Source organism: Capra hircus, chromosome 19, assembly GCF_001704415.2.
Source record: "Capra hircus breed San Clemente chromosome 19, ASM170441v1, whole genome shotgun sequence".
Taxonomy (NCBI): Eukaryota; Metazoa; Chordata; class Mammalia; order Artiodactyla; family Bovidae; genus Capra; species Capra hircus.
In genome coordinates this window covers 61,041,904-61,063,271 of record NC_030826.1, presented here as the reverse complement: position 1 = coordinate 61,063,271, position 21,368 = coordinate 61,041,904, and the positions used below count along the sequence as shown (strand labels likewise).

General features: G+C 52.3%; 1 protein-coding gene across 2 annotated transcripts in view; it reads left to right on the top strand.

The window, feature by feature from the left end:
- ARSG (arylsulfatase G) overlaps window positions 1–21,368 on the top strand; it is a 102,763-nt gene that overhangs the window by 36,946 nt on the left and 44,449 nt on the right. The window contains exons 2-3 of one of the 2 annotated variants that reach the window (XM_018063936.1): window positions 12,503–13,160; window positions 15,481–15,537. In XM_018063936.1, the coding sequence (XP_017919425.1) occupies window positions 12,943–13,160; window positions 15,481–15,537 (275 nt within the window). In that variant the 5' untranslated portion in view covers window positions 12,503–12,942. The remainder of the gene's footprint in view (window positions 1–12,502; window positions 13,161–15,480; window positions 15,538–21,368) is intronic. The other variant, XM_018063938.1, reaches the window with a different exon arrangement.

The window sequence follows — 21,368 nt, the reverse complement described above, 5'->3', positions numbered from 1 at the left end:
TTGGTCGTAGCTCGGTTTAGACAGAGGCACTCTGTCTGGCAAACACGGATTGAACCCACGCTGGGCTGGGGGACCAGCCTGGGGAGTGCCCTTGTGCGGTTCACATCTTAGAGCCGGGCCTCCTTCGGGAGTGCCTGGCTCTGTGTCGGTGACAGCTAGTCCTTCTGGATGTTTCTGATATTAAAAGGTTCAGTTCAGTTCAGTCGCTCATTTGTGTCCAACTCTTTGTGACCCCATGAATGTCCCCATGATAGACAGGGAGGCCTTGTAGCACACCAGGCCTCCCTGTCCATCACCAACTCTGAGTCTACCTAAACCCATGTCCATCAAGTCAGTGGTGCCATCCAACCATCTCATCCTCTCTTGTCCCCTTCTCCTCTGCCCTCTATCTTTCCCAGCATCTGGCTCTTTTCCAATGAGTCAGCTCTTCGCATCAGGTGGCCAAAGTATTAGAGTTTCAGCTTCAGCATCAGCCCTTCCAATGAACACTCAGGACTGATCTCCTTTAGGATGTACTGGTTGGATCTTCTTGCAGTCCAAGGGACTCTCAAGAATCTTCTCCAACACTACAGTTCAAAAGCATCAATTCTTCAGCGCTCGCATCCATACATGACCATTGGAAAAACCACAGCCTTGACTAAACGGACCTTTGTAGGCAAAGTAATGTCTGTGCTTTTTAATATGCTGTCTAGGTTGGTCATAACTTTCCTTCCTAAGGAGTAAGCGTCTTTTAATTTCATGGCTGCAGTCCCTATCTGCAGTGATTTTGGAGCCCAGAAAAATAAAGTCAGCCACTGTTCCCCCATCTATTTGCCGTGAAGTGATGGGACCAGATGCCATGATCTTCGTTTTCTGAATGTTGAGCTTTAAGTTAACTTTTTCACTCTCCACTTCCACTTTCATCAAGAGGCTTTTTAGTTCCTCTTCACTTTCTGCCATAAGGGTGGTGTCATCTGCATATCTGAGGTTATTGATATTTCTCCCGGCAGTCTTGATTCCAGCTTGTGCTTCCTCCAGCCCACTGTTTCTCATGATGTGCTCTGCATATAAGTTAAATAAGCAGGGTGACAATATACAGCCTTGACGTACTCCTTTTCCTACTTAAAAAAAAATTTTTTTTTCAGAGTATAGTTGATTCACAGTGTTGTGTTGGTTTCAGGCGTGCAGCACAGGGAACTGGGTCGCTATACGTGGCCATGTATCCGCTCTCTTTCAGACGCTCTCCCCACATAGGCCGTCACAGAGCACTGAGTCTCCTGGGCTCTGCAGTAGGTCCTTGTAGATGATCTGTTTTATATGTGAAAGTGAAAGTCGCTCAGTTGTGTCCGACTCTCTGCCACCCCCTGGACTACACGGTGCTTGGAATTCTCCAGGCCAGAATACTGGAGCAGGTGGCCTATCCCTTCTCCAGCAGATCTTCCCGGCCTAGGGACTGAACCGGAGACTCCTGCATTGCAGGCAGATTCTTGACCAGCTGAGCCACCAGGCTTGCGTGCAGCCGTGTGTGTCAGTCCCGTCTCCTCACCCCGGCAACCGTGGGCTGGTTTACTCAGGAGTTCTGCTTCTGTTCCACAGTCGAGTTCATTTTTCCCCTGATGAAGTCCACTCGGTTTGGCTGTGCCGGGGCCTCACTGCTGCACCGGTTTCTCTCTGTCGCGGCGAGCGGGAGCATCTCAGCGCAGAGCTCAGGCGCTCGGGCGTGGGGGTTTGGGTCGTCCTGGCTCCCAGGCTCAGCTCCTCCACAGCACGGGGGATCTTCCCGGACCGGGGATCAAACCCGTGTCCCCTGCGCTGGCAGGCAGATTCCTGACCCCTGAACGGCCCGGGAAGCCCCACGTGTGCCTTTTATTATCCCATGTATAAATGATACCATGTGACATTTGTCCTTCCCTGTCTGACTGACTCCCTCACTGTGATACCCTCTAGGCGCATCCGTGTTGCTGCAAATGGCATTATGTAATTCCCACTTTCCGTTGGCATCAGCAGAGAGTCAGTTCCCCTCACATGCCCTCTGCGTCTTGACTTCACCTCGCGCTGCTCTGCTGTCCAGAGCCGGATGCGTTGGTAGGCCACCTGCTCCTGATACCAGGCTGGCTGTTGCCAGAGGCTGCCGGGGGCAGAGGGACCCTCTAGGGTTTCCCAGAATGGCCCTGACAGCCGTGGGACGGTGTGACCAGCTCTGTGGATCAGAGCATTGAAAATGCCCCCCCTGGTGGCAACCATAGTGTTTGTAAGCTTTACCTTTTCTGGGTTCAGAATCCAGCGGCGCAGAGTCAGGACAAGGACTCGGCCAGCAGCTGCAGGCGTTCTGGATTTCACCATCTGCACTCGCAATCGTTCTGCTTAACAGCCACTGAGGTAGCGCCTTGGCTTTGCACAGTGCTTTGCTATCTCTTTATCTTCGAGACAGTTGGCGGAGGGAAGGACGGCCCCCATCTCGGAGCACGTCGGGGAGCCAGCCCTTGTACTGGGTTGCTTCATGCTCAGCGTTGGGTTTGGGCTGCACGGACTTTTCTGTGGTCCTGCTTTTCAGGCAAGTGGGGAAACTGAGGTCCAGAGAGATTCAGCAACTTATCCAAAGTCACACAGCAAAGGAATGACTCTTCTGGAGCCTGGACACATGTTCTGCAAAGTCAGTCAACGTCAACACATCCCCAAAGTCAGTTCTACAAAAGGCAGATTTGCCGAGTAACTACTTCACTGAAATGAACTTTTTTTTTTTTTGCAGGGGGTGGGACGCGGGTGAGGGGCAGGACCACACAGTTTGCAGGATCTCAGTTGCCCAACCAGGGATGAAACCCCGGGCCGTGGCAGTGAGCTCCGGGAGATGGTGAAGGGCAGAGGAGCCTGGCGTGCTGCAGTCCATGGGGTCGCAGAGAGTCAGACAGGAATGGGGGACTGAATGACAGCAAATGGCAATGGCGGTGGAGTCCTCACCCCGGGACCGCCAGGGAAGTCCCTGAACTGAGCATTTATTTCTTCCCCTAAGTTTTGGGCTGATCCTTACTTCCGCCCTGGCTTCAGCCTCAGAGCTTCTCAGATGAAACAGCTCAAGTCTCTGGGTGGGCGCAGGGGCTGCCACAGTGAACCCCGTGGAAGGGGCGACTGAGAAAACGGAGCCTGTCTCCCACTTCCGGAGGCTGGAGGCTGAGAGCGAGGTGCTGGCCGACTTGGCTCTTGCGGAGGGTTCTGGCCGTCACACCTTCTTTCTGTGTCTCTATCTGTGAGAGCGAGAGCAAGTTCTCTCCTGACTCGTCTTGCAAAGGCATGAGTCCCATCAGGAGGGCTGTGCCCTGTGTCCTCATCTAACCTGCAGTGTCTCCCAAAGGCGGCTCTGCGAGTTTATCCTAATGAGGGGAAAGGCGCCAATACGTGAATTCATCTATCTGACTGCATGAGGTCTTAGTTGCGAAACATGGGATCTTTTTTCAAAAATTTTATTGGCAGCAGGTGAGATCTAGTTCCCCGACCAGGGATTGAACCCAGGCCTCCTGCATGGTGTGCTCAGAACCTTAGCCCTCGGACTCCCAGGGAAGTCCCACCAGTAGAACTCTGAAAGGGCACAAACATTCAGTGCATAACGAAATCTCACGTGTTTCACTGCAGAGGTGCAGCAGATATGGGGAGAAAAGAAATCTACACAAATAGAAAAGACAGTTGTTGTGGTGGTTGTTCAGTCGCTCAGTCATGTCCGACTCTTTGCGACCCCATGGACCGCGGCACAGCAGTCTTCCTTGTCCATCACCAACTCCCGGAGCTTGCCCAAACCCACGTCCATTGAGTCGGTGATGCCATCCAACCATCTCATCCTCTGTCGTCCCCTTCTCCTCCTGACTTCAGTCTTTCCCAGCACCAGGGTCTTTTCCAGTAGCATTTAAGAGAAAGTTTCCCTCTTCTCATGCAGAAATGACACGGGGAAAAATGAAACCCTGACACACACTCCCTTGATCAGTCTTACTAGGGGGAACAGAAGTATAAGGTCGGCCTGTCCCTCCCTCCTGCCAACAAACAAACCTCACCTGAGGGAGTCCCTGGTGGTCCCTTGGTTGAGACTCCGCACTTCCAAACTAGGGGATTCAGGTTCTAACCCTGGTCAGGGAACTAAGATCCCACAGGGCCCACGGTGCAGCCGATAAATTAATAAAATATTGAGAAGTAGAATAAGAAAATAAGTTGAAAACTCACCTGAATCTAGTCTCACTTCTAGATTGACAGATTAACAGAACAGAGTTCCAGGAAACATTTTAAGGGACACCATGGAGGTGAAATCAGCCAGATCCAAAAGTTCAGAAATTTTACAGGACAAACAACCAAATTTTTTTTACAAATATGTTGTAGGGAAGAGAGAGGAGAAACATATAAATGAGAAGGGACACTTGAGTCCAGTGCAATGCAGAACGGACTCTGTTTGGATCACGATTAGAACAAACTGTTCATGCTAAGTCACTTTAGTGTTGACTCTTTGTGACCCCGTGGACTGCAGCCCATCAGGCTCCTCTGTCCATGGAATTCCCCAGGCAAGAACACTGGAGTGGGTTGCTATTTACTTTTCCAGATCGTCCCGACCCAGGGCTCGATCCAAAGGGTCCTGTGGCTCCTACACTGCAGGCAAGGTTCTTTACCACTGAGCCACCAGGGGAGTCCAGAACAAACTAGCAAAACCCAGGACCAATGGTGAGATTTTGAGGACATTGCAATGTTCACTGGGTTTTCGATGGTGAACACAAATTACTGTGTTATGTTTTGAAGGGGGTCTTTACTGAGAATTGTAAGTATATGTAGAAACAGTTCTTATAACTTAGAGAAGCATATAGGAATGATTATCGATGAGATTTCATGATATCTGAGATTCGTTTGCGAATACCGCAGTGTAAGTGGAGAACGAGGGAGGGGGCCTGGGAGAGGAGACGGATGAAGCGGGGTGCCCTTGTGCTGATGGCTGTTGAGTTTAGATGTTGGGCGGGTACGTGTGAGCTTCTCAACTTCTGTGTGTTTGACAAGTTCCATTACGAAAAGTTTGATAAGTAATAGATAAACACTGCTTTGTAAAAAGTCCTTAAACGTTTGGCAAAGAGGCCTTAAGGGAGTGGATTTCAGGTAATTGACTGTAAGCCCTTTGCTTCTCTTTTTTTAAAGGTTATTTTTAATCAGGGGCTGTTGCTTTGCAGCATTTTGCTGGTCTCTGCCGTGCATCAGCGTGAATCCACCCTCCGTATACTTAAGTCCCCCCCCTCCTGACAAAAGTCCTTTTCATCGGATCCCACCCCTCATGGGTTTTCTTCCCAGTGGAGGACGGAGTTTAAGAGAAAGGATGTTGTTCAGAGGCCTATCTACTCTGTTTTTCTGACCTGTGTTCAAGGACCCAGATAGCTGTGACCTCAGGTCACCTCTGCTCTCCCAGACTGGCTCCTGCCGCGCTGGGCTGATCCCAGCAGGTGGTTCCAGCCCAACTCCAGGCAGGGTGTCATCTGCCCCCTGGCATTGCTGGGGCCACAGAAGCTTATGTTCCCAGCCACAGGGCCTGGCTGGACGTCTTCAAGCTTAAATTAAAAAAAAAAAAATACTTTCACTTGTTTATTTGGCTGCACTGGGACTGGGGATCTTCAATCTTAGCTGTGGCATTTGAGATCTTAGTTCCTCAGCGAGGGATTGAACCTGTGCCCTGGGCATTGGGAGCATGGAATCTAACCACTGGACCACAGGGGAAGTCCCTTGAAATTTTATTTTCAATCTTCTAAGTGGAATTGCTCTCCCAATTTGGATGGAAGTATTCAAAGATTTCCTTTGGCCTGGTTAGATGACTGAGTTGTGGGGATGAGACGGATGACACATGACTGTAGGGAGCCCTGCCCTGTGGAATATTTGCAAGTTGTTAGGAGAGAAGATTCTCAAAGTTCTCATTACAAGGGAAAACCCATTTGCTTTTCTTCTCTCTCTTCTTACTTGTATCTATAGGAGATGATGGCTGCTAACTGGATTTATTGTGGTCATCATTTCACAGTACACGCTTGTCCAGTCCTTACGCTGCCCGCCTTAGACTTCCCCAAGAGTGCGTGTCAGTGATATCTCAGGAACACAAAAAGAAAAATACAGAACAGAAAACGAAGCTTTTCCTTTGCATCCTCTTTTGAACTGAGACCGCAGCACCCCAACCCCAACACTCCTTTTTTTTTTTTCCCTCTTAATTTTGTCTGCACTGGGTCCCTACTTGCAGCGTGCAGGCTTAGTTGCCCCGAGGGAGGTGGTTCCTTGGTTCCCCATAAGGGATCGACCCGAGTCCCACCAGGGAAGTCCCCCCGCCCCCGCCCACCACAGACACTCCTAGGGGATCTTTCCGAGTTGGGCTGGCCCCAGAGTGACATGCTGGGGTCTCAGGATCGAGGAGCCCCGAGGAGGTTCATCGCGCTCAGCGGCGAGGAACCATCTGACGCCGGGCGCCAAGTCAGCCGCATCTTCCCGGCTCTGGGCTTGGTGGAGGGCGAGGCGAGGCTGAAGGCGGTGCTCTTGCCAGAGCTTGCGGGCGGGCGCCTGGGCGGGCACGCCTCCGCCTTCAGTGCTGCGCCCTGGGCCCCTGGCAGCCTCACCTGGCGGCCGGTCCCACCTGGACTCACGCGGGCTGGCACACGGCTCCTCACCCCGTCGTCTCCCCGCCGCGCCGCGTCCCCAGCCAGGCAGCCGGGGGCCCTGTTCCGATCCCACGCTGGGAGAGGCCGTCTCACCCTCGCCCTTCTCCGCCCTGCTGTTGCCGCGGGGCTCGCCCGCCCCCGCGCTGTGCTCTCCGTAGGGTGTGCGTTCCTGCAGAACCTTCCAGAACCGCGAGTCTTGCTCGCTTCTCTCCCGGGGCCGCTGGAAAGGTCCGCTCCTCAGTGGGGCCGCCCCTGACCTTCCGTAACCCACGGCCCCTCGCCTGCCCACTCCTGGTCCCCTCCGGGTTCGTCCTCTCCCCGACTCGCCCCCTGGGATCTTCCCACCCTCTCGCCCGCCCACAGCAGGGGGTGCCAGGCGGGCAGTGGGTTCCATGTTTCACTCACTGCTGAAGCACAGCGCCCAGATCGAGACTGCCCCTCGGTCCACGTCCCCCGATGGGTGATGTCGGATCATTTTGGACGCGTGGGCAGCTGGTGCCCCGGGGCCTCCCGCGTGACTCGCGGCTGCGGCAGCGCCCCCTCCGCCCGCGCTCCGACTTGCCGGCGAAACCTCAGAGCTCTGCCCAGAGATCACACCCCCCTGGGCCTTTGTCTTTCTTGGCCTCAGCTCATCCGAAGCTTTGTCTTTGGAAAACCAACAGAGCCCTCTGCCAGAGAGGGCCGCCGGCTGTCTTGTTGTTTCAGCTGTTTGGAGGCCCTCTCGTGGGCCGCTTGGCCGGGGGCCCCTCGGGCAGCCAAGGTCAGGTGACCGGCCTCCCGCCTGCTTGCGGACTGCGAGCGCGTCTCCAGGTGGCCTCCTCCGCGGGTTCTCGGCGCTCCTGGCCACAGACTGCATCGTTCCCTCGTCATGAGCACCTTTCCCCATCAGCCCGCCCGGATCCGAAGAGAACCAGGCATTAGCAGGCCCAGCGCCTTGCTTGCTTTCCCCGGGGCTCGTGGAGAAGAGCACAGGCCCGCGCAAAACTGATCAGCAGCTAGAGTTCCCTCTGCTGCAGCCTGAGGACACAGGCCGGGCTCCTGCTCCCGCAGCAAGATCTGTCCCAGACAGCCTTTTGTCTTGGCCCTGCCCTGAGGCTTTCGGGATCTTGGTTCCCTGACCTGTACCTCTGTGTTGGGAGGGCAGACTCTAAACCACTGAACCACCAGGGAGTTCTGCTTGGATGGCACACATGGGCCTTCCTTGGAGGGGTTTGTTGAGTAGGGTGGTCAGGTAACTTCCAACCCAGTGGAAGGAGGGGGTGAAGGCTTTATTTGCCTTTTTTTTTTTGGCCCCACTGAGGAGCACGTGGGATCTTCCTTCTCTGACCAGGGACTGAACTCTGGGATCTTTGCTCTGACCAGGGACTGAACTCAGGCTCCCTGCGTTGAAAGCGCCAAGTCTTAACCGCTGGGCCACCAGGGAAGTCCCACCCCCTCTCTTCCTAAGCCCCCAGGAGATCTCCTTGCCTGTGACCACACCCCCTTCTGAGCTGGTAAGTGTGATGTATAAAGAAAATTGGGGAAAGTGACCTCAGATAAGACACTGAGCTCAAAGTCTCAGCCTGAATATTTATTTGTGAATTTTTATGTGTTATTATTATCATTTGGCCTTGCCATGCGCACTGTGGGGCTTCCCTGGTGGCTCAGATGGTAAAGAATCCGATTACCATGCAGGAGACCTGGGCTCCAACGCTGGGTCAGGAGAAGCGCACAGCAGCCCACTCCAGTGTCCTTGCCTGGAGAATCCCATGGACAGAGGAGCCTGGTGGGCTACAGCCCATGGGGTCGCACAGAGTCGGACACGACTGAGCAACTAACACACAGGACCTTGTGGGATCTTTGTCCTCACCGACCAGGATGGAGTCCGTGCTCCCTGCATTGAAAGCACAGAGTCCCAACCCCTGGACTACCAGGGAAGTCCCTGAGCTTGGATATTTAAAAAAGCAATAACAGCCCAGCTTTACGGACGTACAGCTGGCAAATGAAAACTGCATTGCTTGCCTGCCGTTCAGTCACCGAGTCATGTCCGACGCTTTGCTACCCCATGGACCGCAACACGCCAGACTTCGCTGTCCCTCACCGTCTCCTGGAGTTTGCCCAAGTTCATGTCCACTGTCATGAACTGTATTTGTTGTCTGAACGATGTATTTTTTGATATATACGTGCATTATAGAATGACCGCAGTCAAGCTGATCAACACATCCATCATCTCATATGGTCACCTTTGCAATTGTTTTGGAGGTAGGAACACTGAAGGTCTGCAGTTGGTGAATCTGAAGTTGGCAGTACCGTTTCATGAACTCTCCTCAGCGTGCTGTACCTTAGATGCCCAGAAGGGGTTGATTCCATAAAACTGAATGTTTCTGCTTTGACAAGCTCCCTTCCCCTACCTCCGGCCGCTGGCAGCCACCATCCCCTCTCTGCTTCTGTGTGTTCTGCTTTGTTAGAGTCCACATATGTGAGAGCACTATGTGAGACCAGGAGAAATTTGTCTTTCTGTGCCTGGCTTATTTTATTTCGCAGAACATCCTCCAGGTTCATCCAGGTTGCTATAAATGCAGAATTTCCTGCTTTTCTTAAGGTCCACTAATTCCATTGTGAGTGTGTAATACAGACGGCGCATTTTCTCGACCTGTTCACCGTTACTGAATACTCGGGCTGCAGTAAAGGCGGGTATGCAGGTGTTTCTTCAAGATCTTAGTCTCATCTCCTCTGGATATACCCTGAGAAGTGGGATTGTGGGATTCTCTGGTCGTTCTGTTTTAATGTTCTGAGGAACCTCCATACTCTTTTCCATAATGTCAGCCTGGATCTTAATCAAGGTTCGTGGCTTGGAGTCCTTTCTTTGAAGGTCTGACTTGCTTTTTCCCTTTAGTTAAAAACAATAAGTGGGGGAAAGTATTAAATGTCTCCCTGGAGGCGTGGGTGTGGAGGAGAAGGATGGTGTACTGGCTAAATTAGCTTATTTCCATTCTATAAAAATTGTAAGGACTAATGATCCTCTTTGAAAAACCTCAGAGGAATGTTTTATCATAGAATTATTAAGAAAGACAATCTGTTTACTTCTGTTCCCACCTTAATTTTAACTTCCTTCTTCAGTGGTTTTCCTCCGCTCCCCGGGAGGTTTCATGTTGGGTCATTCTGAAATGGATTATGGATGAAGAACTGGAGCGCTCTAAGGTTCCAAGCTAAGTGACTTTGAGAAGAGAAGCTCCCTCTGACTGTTGCTCATGGTCAGAAGCCAGTACAGTGAGACAAGTCAACAAGTGTTTGTAGGCCCGCTCTGTGCGCAGAGGCTTTTTCTTCTAGAAAGGGAGAAGTCTTTGGGGCCTCAAGATCAACAAAGACCAGTTGAATCTAATTGAGTTTGAAATATTAACTTTCCTTTTGGAAAACGGAGGAATTTGCATTTCTGAACAATTGATTCATTGCCCTCCAGATGACCGTGACTGTTGACTTGGAATTCCTTTTATTCTGATGAAGTGCATATCTGCCTCTCCTTCTGAGTTTATCTGGATCTTCCAGAACTTACATTGCCTCCAGCCACTCCCATCCAGCCTGTTGGCCATTGGGTTGGCTGGCTGGATCTGTGGGCTGTTCATTCCTTCTTCAAAGGCAGGGATACAGATGGCATCTCTCAAAACCCCAGCCCTAGTGTGTGCTGTGCTGAGTCGCTTCAGTCGTGTCTGACTTTCTGTGACCCCATGGACTTTAGCCCGCCAGGCTCCTCTGCCCATGGGCTTTCTCCAGGCAAGAACACTGGAGTGGGTTGCCCCACCCTCCTCCAGGGGACCTTCCCGATCCAGGGATAGAACCCATTCTCTAACCCGTCTCCTGCGCTGGCAGGCGGGTTCTTCACCACTAGCACCACCTGGGAAGTCCCAGCCCTAGTAGCATCTTTATATATTATAATTTGGCTCTCCTTTAATAGCTTGGGTATTCCATAGAGACTTTTAAAATCTGATCCAGAATTTCAGTCTATGTCTCCTCACCAACCTAGTCAACTTAGGGCTTTTAGGTGAACTGGGGGTAACATGGTTTTATTCTCCGTTTCCGTTTGCAGCCTGCAGTTGAAAGCATAACCTTCCATTTCTGTCTTTCAAAACTCAACCTGATTCATTGCTTTTGTGTTTTTCCACGGAAGCTGAATCATCTCTAGTTATGTTAATCGCCTCCAGTCAGGTTTGTTTTCTTCTGGGACCGGAATCTTAATTTTTGTTTGTCTGTTAGTGGCTTCCCTGGCGGCTCAGATGGTAAGGAATCTGCTTGCAGTGCCGCAGACCTGGGTCGGGAAGGTCCCCTGGAGGAGGGTGTGACAGCCCACTCCAGTATTCTTGCCTGGAGAATCCCAGGGACGGAGGAGCCAGGATGGAGGAGCCTGGCCGGCCACAGCTCGTGGGGTAGCAGAGAATCGGACACACCTGAGCGACTAACATGCTTCCCTTCGTTTGTCTTGAATTATTTGGTTTATCGTGTGTTGTGACTGTGTGGGGTCTTTTGCTGCGGGTGGGCTTTCTCTAGCTGTGGAGAGCGGGGGCTGCGCTCTCGCTGCGGAGTGCCGCCGCTTCTTGTGGCTCTTGCTGTGGAGCACAGGCTTCCGCAGCTGCAGCACGTGGCTCGGGGGCTGTGGCTCATGGGCGTGGCTCACGGTTGTGCCCCACATCACCTGGGGTCTTCACCGACCAGGGGTCGGACCCGTGTCCCCTGCATTGGCAGCTGGACCCTTAGCCACTGGACCGCCAGGGAAGTCCTTGATTTTTGTTTTTTTTCCCTTAAGTATCTTGCTACTCAAAATGTGATCCAAAGACTACATTAGAAATACAGCTTCCAGGTACCAGCCTCACCTGATGAACCTGCATTTCAATAAACCCTCCAGTTGATTTGTATGTGCATCAAAATGTGAGAAGCACTGGTTGATTTAAGATTTTCTTTTTACAAATCACATCGTCAAGATGTAAAGGGACACATTTCCATTAAATGCTCTTTGGACATTTTTTCCTCACATTTTATTATGAAACATTTCAAATGTACAGCAAAGTGGAAAGAGTTCTACAGTAAGCTCCCTGGACTGTCCACTCAGATTCAACCATTAACTTAATTATTTTCCTTTCCTTTCCCGCCAGTTACTTTCTACTTTCTACTTTCGTAGAGCGGGACTTCCTGGGCGGGTCAGTGGTTCAGACTCGGAGCTCCCGCTGTAGGGGCCTGGGCCCGGTCCCCGGTCTGGGCGCTGCAACCCTGCATACACAGCACAACAACAACAAAAAAAGTGCAGAGCACTCTTTCATTTGGGATTTCCAAATAAATGCCAATCAATTCCACGTCATCAGGACTCGGTGCTCTCACTGCCAAGGGCCCAAGTTCTATCCCTGGTCGGAGAACTAAGGTGCAGCCGAAAACCAAAAGAGCAACAGCAACAAAAACCCCAAACAAACAAAACTCCAACAGCTTGACTGTTAGAAAGAAGCAGGACTTGGTAGTAAGGGTCTCACCCTTTTAGAATCCTCGATCGGTTTGACACGTTTGCACTTGGTTTCTCCTGAGTCAGAGAAACGTGATGGGGTGGTGTTTCGCAGAGTGGGGTACTGGGTCTTGCCCCCCAATCTGGAACACAGGGCCTCAGAATACTCCCCCCATATGGTGAGCGGGTTCAGACATCATCCCTAATGTTGATTCCAGCCCTGTAATCATCAGTCTATTGCAAATATTATTAGCATCACTAATTCTCAGGTGGAGAAACTGATGAACCCGTTCAATACGCGAATAAGAAGGAAAACATGTGTTGGCATGGGAAAGTGATTATTTCCTAAGCTACTGAGAAAACAGCTGCACTGGCAGCGTTAGCTCTGTTTTCTTGTCGATTTCTGTTCTTTCAGGAAACCTTACAGACACACGAAGCCTTCCACCATCTGGAACTCAGAACCTCGACTGGGGAGGACTGTGGCTTCTGGACCGTCCAGGTGTTTCACAGATGTGAGCGTTTGTCCCGCACTCGCCAGCTGGAGCCCTGAACAGCTGCACGGGCCTGTGCTCCGGCTCACACAGCCCTGAACTGAGGGGTCGTTTCCCACGTGGCCCAGAGCAGCTGCTGACGCTGCGGTCTGACGGCCGCACACTGCCCGCCGCCTCCCAGGGCTGGGCTGGAGAAAGCCTTCTTCGGGGCTGGAGTCTCCTGACTCTTGAATTAGGATTCCAGGTGGGGGCCTCGCGTCTGTAGCCCCCAACATCCCTGTAGGCATCCCCATCACCCCCCGTGTCTTGCCGGCAAACTCCCCCACCGCCTCACTCCACAGGCTCGGAATCCTCCCCGATCACCATGGCCTGGCTTTCCCTAAAGGTCTTGTTGGTGGGGCTGAGTTTCCTGGGATGTCTTTATCCTCTTGTGGATTTTAGCTTCAGTGGGGAAACAAGAGGCCAGAAACCGAATTTCGTGATCATTTTGGCGGATGACATGGGGTGGGGTGACCTGGGAGCCAACTGGGCAGGCACGAAGGACACTGCCAACCTGGACAAGATGGCTGCAGAAGGAATGAGGTGAGTGCTGGGGGTGCCAAGCCAGGTTTCTTTGGATGTCCTACCCTGACTCTCTGGGGGAAGGGGGCTGTGTGAAATCACTTAGAGAGCAATTGCTGGGTCCATGTTGATTTAATTAATTGACTGATGAATCGGTTTTTCAGCCAGTACAGCATCATGAAGAAATCCATCCATCCGTCCACTCATCCATCCATCCATCCATCCATCCACCCCTTCATCCATCCATCCATCCATCTATCCATCCATCCTTCACTTCATCCATCCATCCATCCATCCATCCATCCATCCATCCATCCCTTCATCCATCCATCCCTCCATCCCTTCATCCATCTATGCATGCATCTATCCAATAATACTTTTTTTTTTTGGCTGTGCACCTCAACTTGTTGTGATCTTAGTTCCCTGCCCAGAGGTCAAACTCAGGGCCCTAGCAGTGAGCACACTAAGCCGGAACTGTGATAACACTAACTTTGTGTGTGTGTATATTAGGAAGTGGAAACACAAAGGTGAACAAGATAAAAATCCTTGCCCTCAAGGCTCTTAGTGGAGACAGATTGGAAGGAAAGCACAGATTACAGTCTCGTCCACGAGCTTGCCTCAGGAGTTTCTGGAGTCTGTGGGGAGGGTGCGGACCCCAGCCTGGAAGTTTAAGGGAGAAGGTGACCTTTGGAGAGTGACTGAAAGTCAGTGGGGCACACAAAGGCCAAAAGACTTAATTGTGAGCTGACAGGATTTATGGCCCATTTGTGGCGCACTTAACTCTGAAGACCGCAGAAAGGAAGAGGGGTGAGTATCTGAACCAGTCCAAGTGTTTATAAATTTTTTGCTCCAGTGCAGCTTTCCCCTCTTTGAAAGTGGGACTGAGAAAAGTGTCGGGCTTCCAGACATTGGGTTTTCCTTATTGGGTGGGTGTTGCTCTGACTGGCCGGATCCCGTCTGTCAGGGTTAAAGTCCTCTGGTGGGGAATCACCCCCGCCGGCCTGTTGGGACAGCACGCGGACTTCTCTGGAGTTTCACCCACGAGCATCCTCGTGCTTAGAGCTTTCCCTGAGATAGGGACCCTGTGGTCCCTGCATCCGGTGTCGCTCACTCCCATCCATCCTCCTCCCCTTGGCCAAGAGGAAGTTTCTAGAAACATCTTCAAAGGCGTTTGGTAACCCTAAGGATAAAATCTGAACTCCAAGGAGCAGCGAACAAGCCCAGCCCATCCCCTGCCCTGGCCCTCCGCAGGGCCCCTCCTGCTGGACCAGCCGTGGTCCCCTCCGTGCCTTCAGCTGTTTTCTCCGTCTGTTTAATCCTCATCTATGTAATTTGTTCTTTCGTGATTGTTCAGTTGCTTGTCTTGTCCAGCTCTTTTTAAATATAACTATTAGTTTGTTTTAGAGTATGGCTGATTTACAATGAGATAGTTTCAGGTGTCTAGCAAAGTGATTCGGCTATGCCGCACGTCCGTCCGTTCTTTTCCAGATTCTCTTCCCATGCAGGTCATTGCAGAGTGTCGAGCAGAGTTCGCTTTGCGGCGCAGTAGGTCCTTGTGGGTTATCCATTGTGTGGATAATGATCAGTTTTTCCTGATACACTTTCCACTTGTTTGTTGCTATTCAGTCGCTAAGTTGTGTCCGACTCTGCGACCCCATGAGCTGCAGCACACCAGGCTTTCCTGTCCTTCACTATCTCCTGGAGTTTGCTCAAAGTCGTGTCCGTTGAGTCGCAGACGCCATCTAACCATCTCATCCTCTGTTGTCCCCTTCTCTTCCTGCCCTCAATCTTTCCCAGCATCAGGGTCTTTTCCAGTGAGCTGGCTCTTCACGTCAGGTGGCCAGAGTATCTGAGCTTCAGCTTCAGCATCAGTCCTTCCAATGAACATTCTGATGACTGATTTCCTTTAGGATGGACTGGTTGGATCTCCTTGCAGTCCAAGGGACTCTCAAGAGTCTTCTCCAGCACCACAGTTAAAAAGCATCAATTCTTCAGTGCTCAGCCTTCTGTATGGTCCAACTTTATGGTCCAATCCACTTTCCTCTGCTGTTTAATTGGTTTCCTTCACCATCTGGACCCCGCGTGGGGTCCTCGGGATGGCTGACTTGGCTGTCTCAGGTGTACCTGACATCATCTCTGCTGCTCCCCACGGTGGCTGCTTAACCAGCTGACCACCTGTGTTGGGTGCAAAAGCATCAGCCCCAAATTCACGTCTGCCCAGAGCCTCAGAATGTGACCATATTTGGAAATCGGGTCTTTGTGGATGTCGTTAGTTAAAGACCCCTGTGATGTCTTACTTGATGGAGAGTGGCCCTCAGCCCAGCCACTGCTGTCCTTGCAGGAAGAGGAAAGGACGCAGAAGAGGTGAAGTGAAGACGGAGGCAGAGCCTGGAGCGAGGTACCCACAAGGGTTGCCAGGCAACCATCAGAAACCCCGGGGGAGGCCTGGGGTGGGCTCTCCTGGTGAACCTGCAGAAGGGATCGACCCTGCGCCATCTTGATTTCAGGCTTCTTGCCTCCCAAACTATGAATCAGTTTCTGTAATTGCAGGCCCCGCGGTTTGTGGTCTGTTACGGCAGCTGCAGGAGGCCATGCAGACCCCTTCTAGCTCCTTCAGGAGGAGAAATGCCTCGTCTGCCCTCCTCGCCTGTACAGCTGCACTGTGCCTGGCGCCTGGGAGACAGTTCATAAATGTCTGTTCGTCAATAATTGGGCTTCAGGAGTTCCAGGTGCTTTGAAATGTCAGCCCAGATTTTTCATGTCAGACTTTTTCTTTTTCTCCCCGGGGAGAGTTAATCCCTAGCATTGACCAGAGCCTCAGCGGGAACCGGGTTGCCTAATGCTCAAGGACTTCTTCTTTCCACATCGAGTGGGTTTGTGGGGAAGTATGTGGCCCCTTATTTAAACCGAGATTTGTGAGGCCCCGGGGTCTCCTCGCGAGCCGTCCCCACCTGCGTGCTCAGCCCCAGCGGAAAGGGCCTCTCGGGGACCAAAGGCACACGCACTTGGGGGGGCTCTCCTCCCTTCCTCCTGGCTGTCGCAGCCTTGTGACAGGGCCCTCGGGCCTGTGTCGACAGCCTTTCACTCTGCACTTTGTTGACAGGAAAGCGCGCTTCCTGTGAGGCCAGGGTTGATTCATTGCAGGCTTTTCCCTGCCTGCCTGCTCGATGCTGGTGGGGAGCCGTGACTCTCAGAAAGAACACTTATTGCCAAACAGGGCCCAATGGGGACTTGAGAAACTCTCTCTCCTGTCATCTCCCTTTCTTCCGCGTGCTCGTTTCTTAGGATTGTGGCAACCAGTTACTACAGACGATCTGGCTTCCATGAGAAAGAATGAAATATCGGGGTTTCCTGGCGGATCAATGGTTAAGACCCCTCACTCCCACAGGGCGAGAGTTTGATTCCTGGTCATGGAACCAAGATCCCACAGGCCGAGGGGCATGGCCAAAAGTAAATGAATGCGTGAAAGAGTGAGATAATGCCATTTGCAGGAACGAGGATGGACTCAGACACGGTCATAGCAAGTGAAGTGAGGCAGAGAAAGACAGATACCATGCGATATCACTTACACGTGGCATCTGAAAAAACTGACACCAGTGAGCTTGTTTACAAAACAGAAACAGATTCACAGATGTAGAAAGCAAACTTAGGGTCGCCGAAGGGGAAAGGTGAGGAGGGGTGCGTCAGGAGTTTGGGATTAGCAGATACGCAACAGTGTATATGAAACAGGTAAATGAGAAGGACCTGCTGTGCAGCACAGAGGATTATATTCAGCGTCTTGTAATAACCCATCACGGGAAAGAGTCTGAAAAAGAGTCTCTAAAAGGAAGGGAAGAAGTGGTTGGGCATGTGAGCTAGGAGGTGTAGAGTGGATGAGCAGGACCTACTGTGGAGCACACGGCGCCGCCTTCAGCGTCCTGTGCCAGCACACTGGGAAAGGATGCGAGAAAGGATGAGCGTGTGTGACCGCGTCGCTCTGCTGAGAGCAGAAATTAACAACACTGTAAAGCAACCACACTCCAGTAACCTTTACCAAAGAAGGATAGGTATATAGCGGTGGCGCAGCTGGTGGAGAATCCGCCTGCAATGCGGGAGACCTGGGTTCAGTCCCTGGATGGGAAGATCCCTGGAGAAGGGCATGGCTGCCCACTCCAGCATTCTTGCCTGGAGAGTCCCCATGGACAGAGGAGCCTGGTGGGCCACAGTCCGTGGGGTGGCAAAGAATCAGACACGGCTGAGTGGCTGAGCGCAGCGCACAGTGTGGATATACGGACTTCGCTGGTGGCTCAGTGGTAAAGAACCCGCCTGCCAATGCAGGAGACTCGCGTTCAGTTCCTGGATGGGAAGATCCCCTGGAGAAAGGAATGGCCCCCCACTCCAGCATTCTTGCCTGGGAAATCCCACGGACAGAGGAGCCTGGCGGGCTACAGCTCATGGGGTCGCAAAGAATCAGACAGAACTTAGCGACTAAACGCCAAGAGCAACTGGAGGTACATTAGCTGTGGTTTTTGTTCTTAGAAACAGTACACGTTTGAATTGTCCATATGAGCTGGCTTCTCTGCATGTTGCGAAGTCTGAGAGAGAACTGTGCAGGAGAGCAGACCCAGGGGAGGCCCCAGGGAATCTGTGTGGACCGTGCATGCCGGACCAGCACCGGCCATAGTAGTAGCTAGCCCGTCCTGAGTGCTTGCCAGGCGCCAGGCCCTGGGCATTGCCCTGTTCGGTTCTTGCCATGACCCGAGGCTGCGCTTCTTCCACAGGTGAGAGACTCAAGGTCAAATAACCGGCACAGAGTTCGTGAGTGGCGGAATCAACATCCTCCCGTTGAGAGCCTTCTCGTTAAGGGCTGGGTGGGAGAGGGGAGTTTGCCAAGAGTGTCCTTCAAGGCCTGGGCTGGCTTTGCCAGGAAGAGGGAAGGCAGCTGTTGAAGGGGGTGGGGATTGGAATCTCGGTAGTTTTCCTCCGTTTGAAGCTGGCAAAGGATTTGTGTGCTGCGCAGGTGGAAGGGGCGGCTGAGGGATGTGGCTTAGTCGTCAACCATTGTGTTCTGGTTTGGTTTTCTTTTTGGCCTCACTTTGAGCCTTGTGGACTCTTAGTTCCCCAGCCAGGGATGGAACCCCTCCAGTGCGAGCCTGGAGTCCTAACCACTTGACTACCAGGGAGGCCCTCATTCATTTCTTTTTCAGTCTGACTATGGTCCATGCAGTTCCCCTGCTTCCCTGATTAGCAGCTATTTGAATCTGACCTTCAGAACTTAGGGGCTTCCCAGGTAGCTCAGATGGTAAAGAATCTGCCTGCAAGGCAGGAGACCCCGGTTCAATCCCTGTGTTGGGACGATCCCCTGGAGAAGGGACTGGATACCCACTCCAGCTTCTTCCCTGGAGAATTCCACGGACAGAGGAGCCTGGTGAGCTGTAGTCCACAGGGTCGCAAAGAGTCGGGTGTGACTGAGCAACTGGCACTAAGACGTTCGGAACTCAGGGAAGGTCACGGGGCTGAGTGGAGCCTGTTTTCTGCAAACGAGAAATGGGGGACGTGGAAAGGCTTTCATGCCTGAGAGGGCCCCGCAGGGCCCCATGTGGTTTCGTAATTCACCTACAAGACTCTGTTACTTCTTGGTGCACAGGCAGGGATCAGCTGTTTCTGTGACCTATGCAAGCATCCTCTTGGTGGTCGTCTGTCACCATGGAGATGTACGACATAATTCGTGACTGTGTTATTCACACTGTACATTTCATTCCCATGACTCGTTTATTTTGAAACTGGGAATATGTCCCTGTTCATCTTCCTCGCCCATTTCTCTCATTCCTGCTCCCCTTGGGCAAGAACATGTTTGTTCTCAGTTTTGTTGTCTTGGTTCATCTGTTTTCCTGTTTTGCAATCCACATATACGTGAAACCATACAGTAGCTGCCTTTTTCTGTCTGACTTACTTCACTAAGGATAGCATCCATCCATGCAGCTGCAGATGGGAAAAGCTCATTCCTTCTTGTGGCCGCGTAGGAGTCCGCTGCGCGTGTGCACCGCGTCCCCTTTGGTCCATCAGCGGACACTCAGGTTGCTTTCCTGGCCTGATTGCTGTAGACAGTGCCGCAGCGAGCATAGGGGTTTAGGTCACGGCACCTGGTAAGCATGCTGGCTTCTGTAGGTTCACTCGTGACCTATCAACTGTGCGCAGTTGCCTTCTCGTCTTCCCTGTTTTGCCTTCTCTGCCCTTAATTTCCTTCTGAGGCAAGTCCCTGCTGCTTTGAGAATTCTAGGCAGTGACTTAGAGTCTGAGATCAGCGGTCACCCCTGCAAGGTCAGAGGCCCCCAGGAGCTTGAGGCTGTTTCTAAAAACGGCCCTGGTGAGGAATGAATTGAGCTGTCGGTTTGAAGCAGGAGAGAAGGGGGCAGGGCACAACCTTTAGAAGAATGACGCAGCCTGAGGACAGGACACCAGCTGATTGGAACCCAATGGGCCCAAGATGGCAGGCCAGCTGGCTTCCGCTAGCTGTTGCGCCTCCGTACATACTCACTGAAACACGCAGAGAGCTAAATGACACACCCTCAGGCACCATGATAGTTACACAGCTAACCACAAAAGGTCAACAAGTGGGCGGTGGCCCAGTTCCTGGAAATCCCCACCCCTTCCCCAAAATAGCTGGCATGTTCCTCCCCCTGATTAGCCTGTGAAGTTACCCACCTCTATAAATACCGACAGCCCCCATCCCCTGGAGCCACACTCACCTTCTCCATGGCCTCACTCTGTCTGTGGAGTGTGCTTCTCTCTAAATAAACCCCCCTCTTACCTATCACTTTGTCTCTCACTGAATTCTTCTGCCACGAGACATCAAGAACCTGAGCTTCATTAATTGGGAGACCAGGTGTGTTCAAGGCCCAAGCTGTGTTTCGGCTTATGCCCTGGCCAGTGGGTTCAAGTCTCAGAATGAGGTGCACGGTTTCAAGTTCACTCCAAAGCTGGGGTGTGACTTCTCTTTCCAGAACTGACTCTTTGCAGAAATGCACGTGCTCTGCTGCCTCTCAGGGCCTTCTCAGCCATTCTGCTGCTTTGGGGAGGTTGTAGGACCTGGGCAGGTGCTGGAAACTGCAGGAGAGGGGAGTCTGATAGACGCCCGAGAGCGAGGGCAGGAGGGACTTTCTGAGGGAGACTTACATCAGCCAGAGAAAGACCCTCCCCTACCAGGGCATCCCCTTCCAGTCTTCTCTACTCTGCCTCTGACCTTATAACTCAGCAGTCCAGGGGGGAGGGCCCTCCTTAGGGAGAAATCCTCTCCTCCCGTGCGCTTCACCGTTAACCCTGAGCTGTTTGCTCTGGGATGTCCCGTTCTGTCTTCCCTTTGTAAATCCTCAGCATCGCGGGATGGGGGGGTTACTTCTTTGTCCTTGAGGCAGCGCGCCAAATGGGCATAAACATCGTGTCATGCCTGCCAGTCCACGGGGACAAGGTGAAGCCTGGTTTTATGCCTGTGTAGCAGACGGGGACATGCAGGGACACGCTGGTCTTGGTGGCAGCCAGTCTCAGAGAAGAGGAACTGAACTGAGCACCAGCCAGCGCAGTGGTCCTGCTGTTAAGTCTCCCAGCTGTAGCCGTTCAACACCGAATCTCTGCTGAGGGCCCATCATGAGTCACACTGGGAGGCTCCGGCCAGCTCGGCCCTTAAGAGAGTTTTACAGTCTGGTGGAAAATCAAGACAGGAAAGGCAGCCTTTAGCATGCAGAAGGAAGAGCAGGAACTCCAGAAGCATCTCCCACCCCTGAGGCTTTTATCACCTGAGTTGGATGTAATCGGCTTGACATTCTGGGGGGACAGAATTAGCATATCACTAATACATCTCACAGGCGCAAATGAGAAAGGTCGAGCTGGGCTTCTCACCTTTCGAACAGTAAGGCCCAGGGCAAGAAGCACATGAAAGATACAGCTGTGGGACCACAGGAAAGAAAGGCCGCTTCTCCAGAGGGGAGCTGGGAGGGACTCCCTGGAGCTTACTGTTTAGGACTGTAAAGGTGAGTAGGAATTAGCTAGCAAGGGGAGGAAAGAAGTTGGAGGTGGCGGGAGAAGCAAGAGCGGAGACCCAGCGTTGAAAGATGCCCCTTCTCTCTACAAATATCCATACGGGCCCTCCCCCGCCCCGCCCCCAGCGTCACTGTCCTCGGTGCTGAGGATCCATCCAGACCTCACTCTGCTGGGTCTGGCTGGCAATCTCGCGGTTGAGGACGGCTGCCGTAG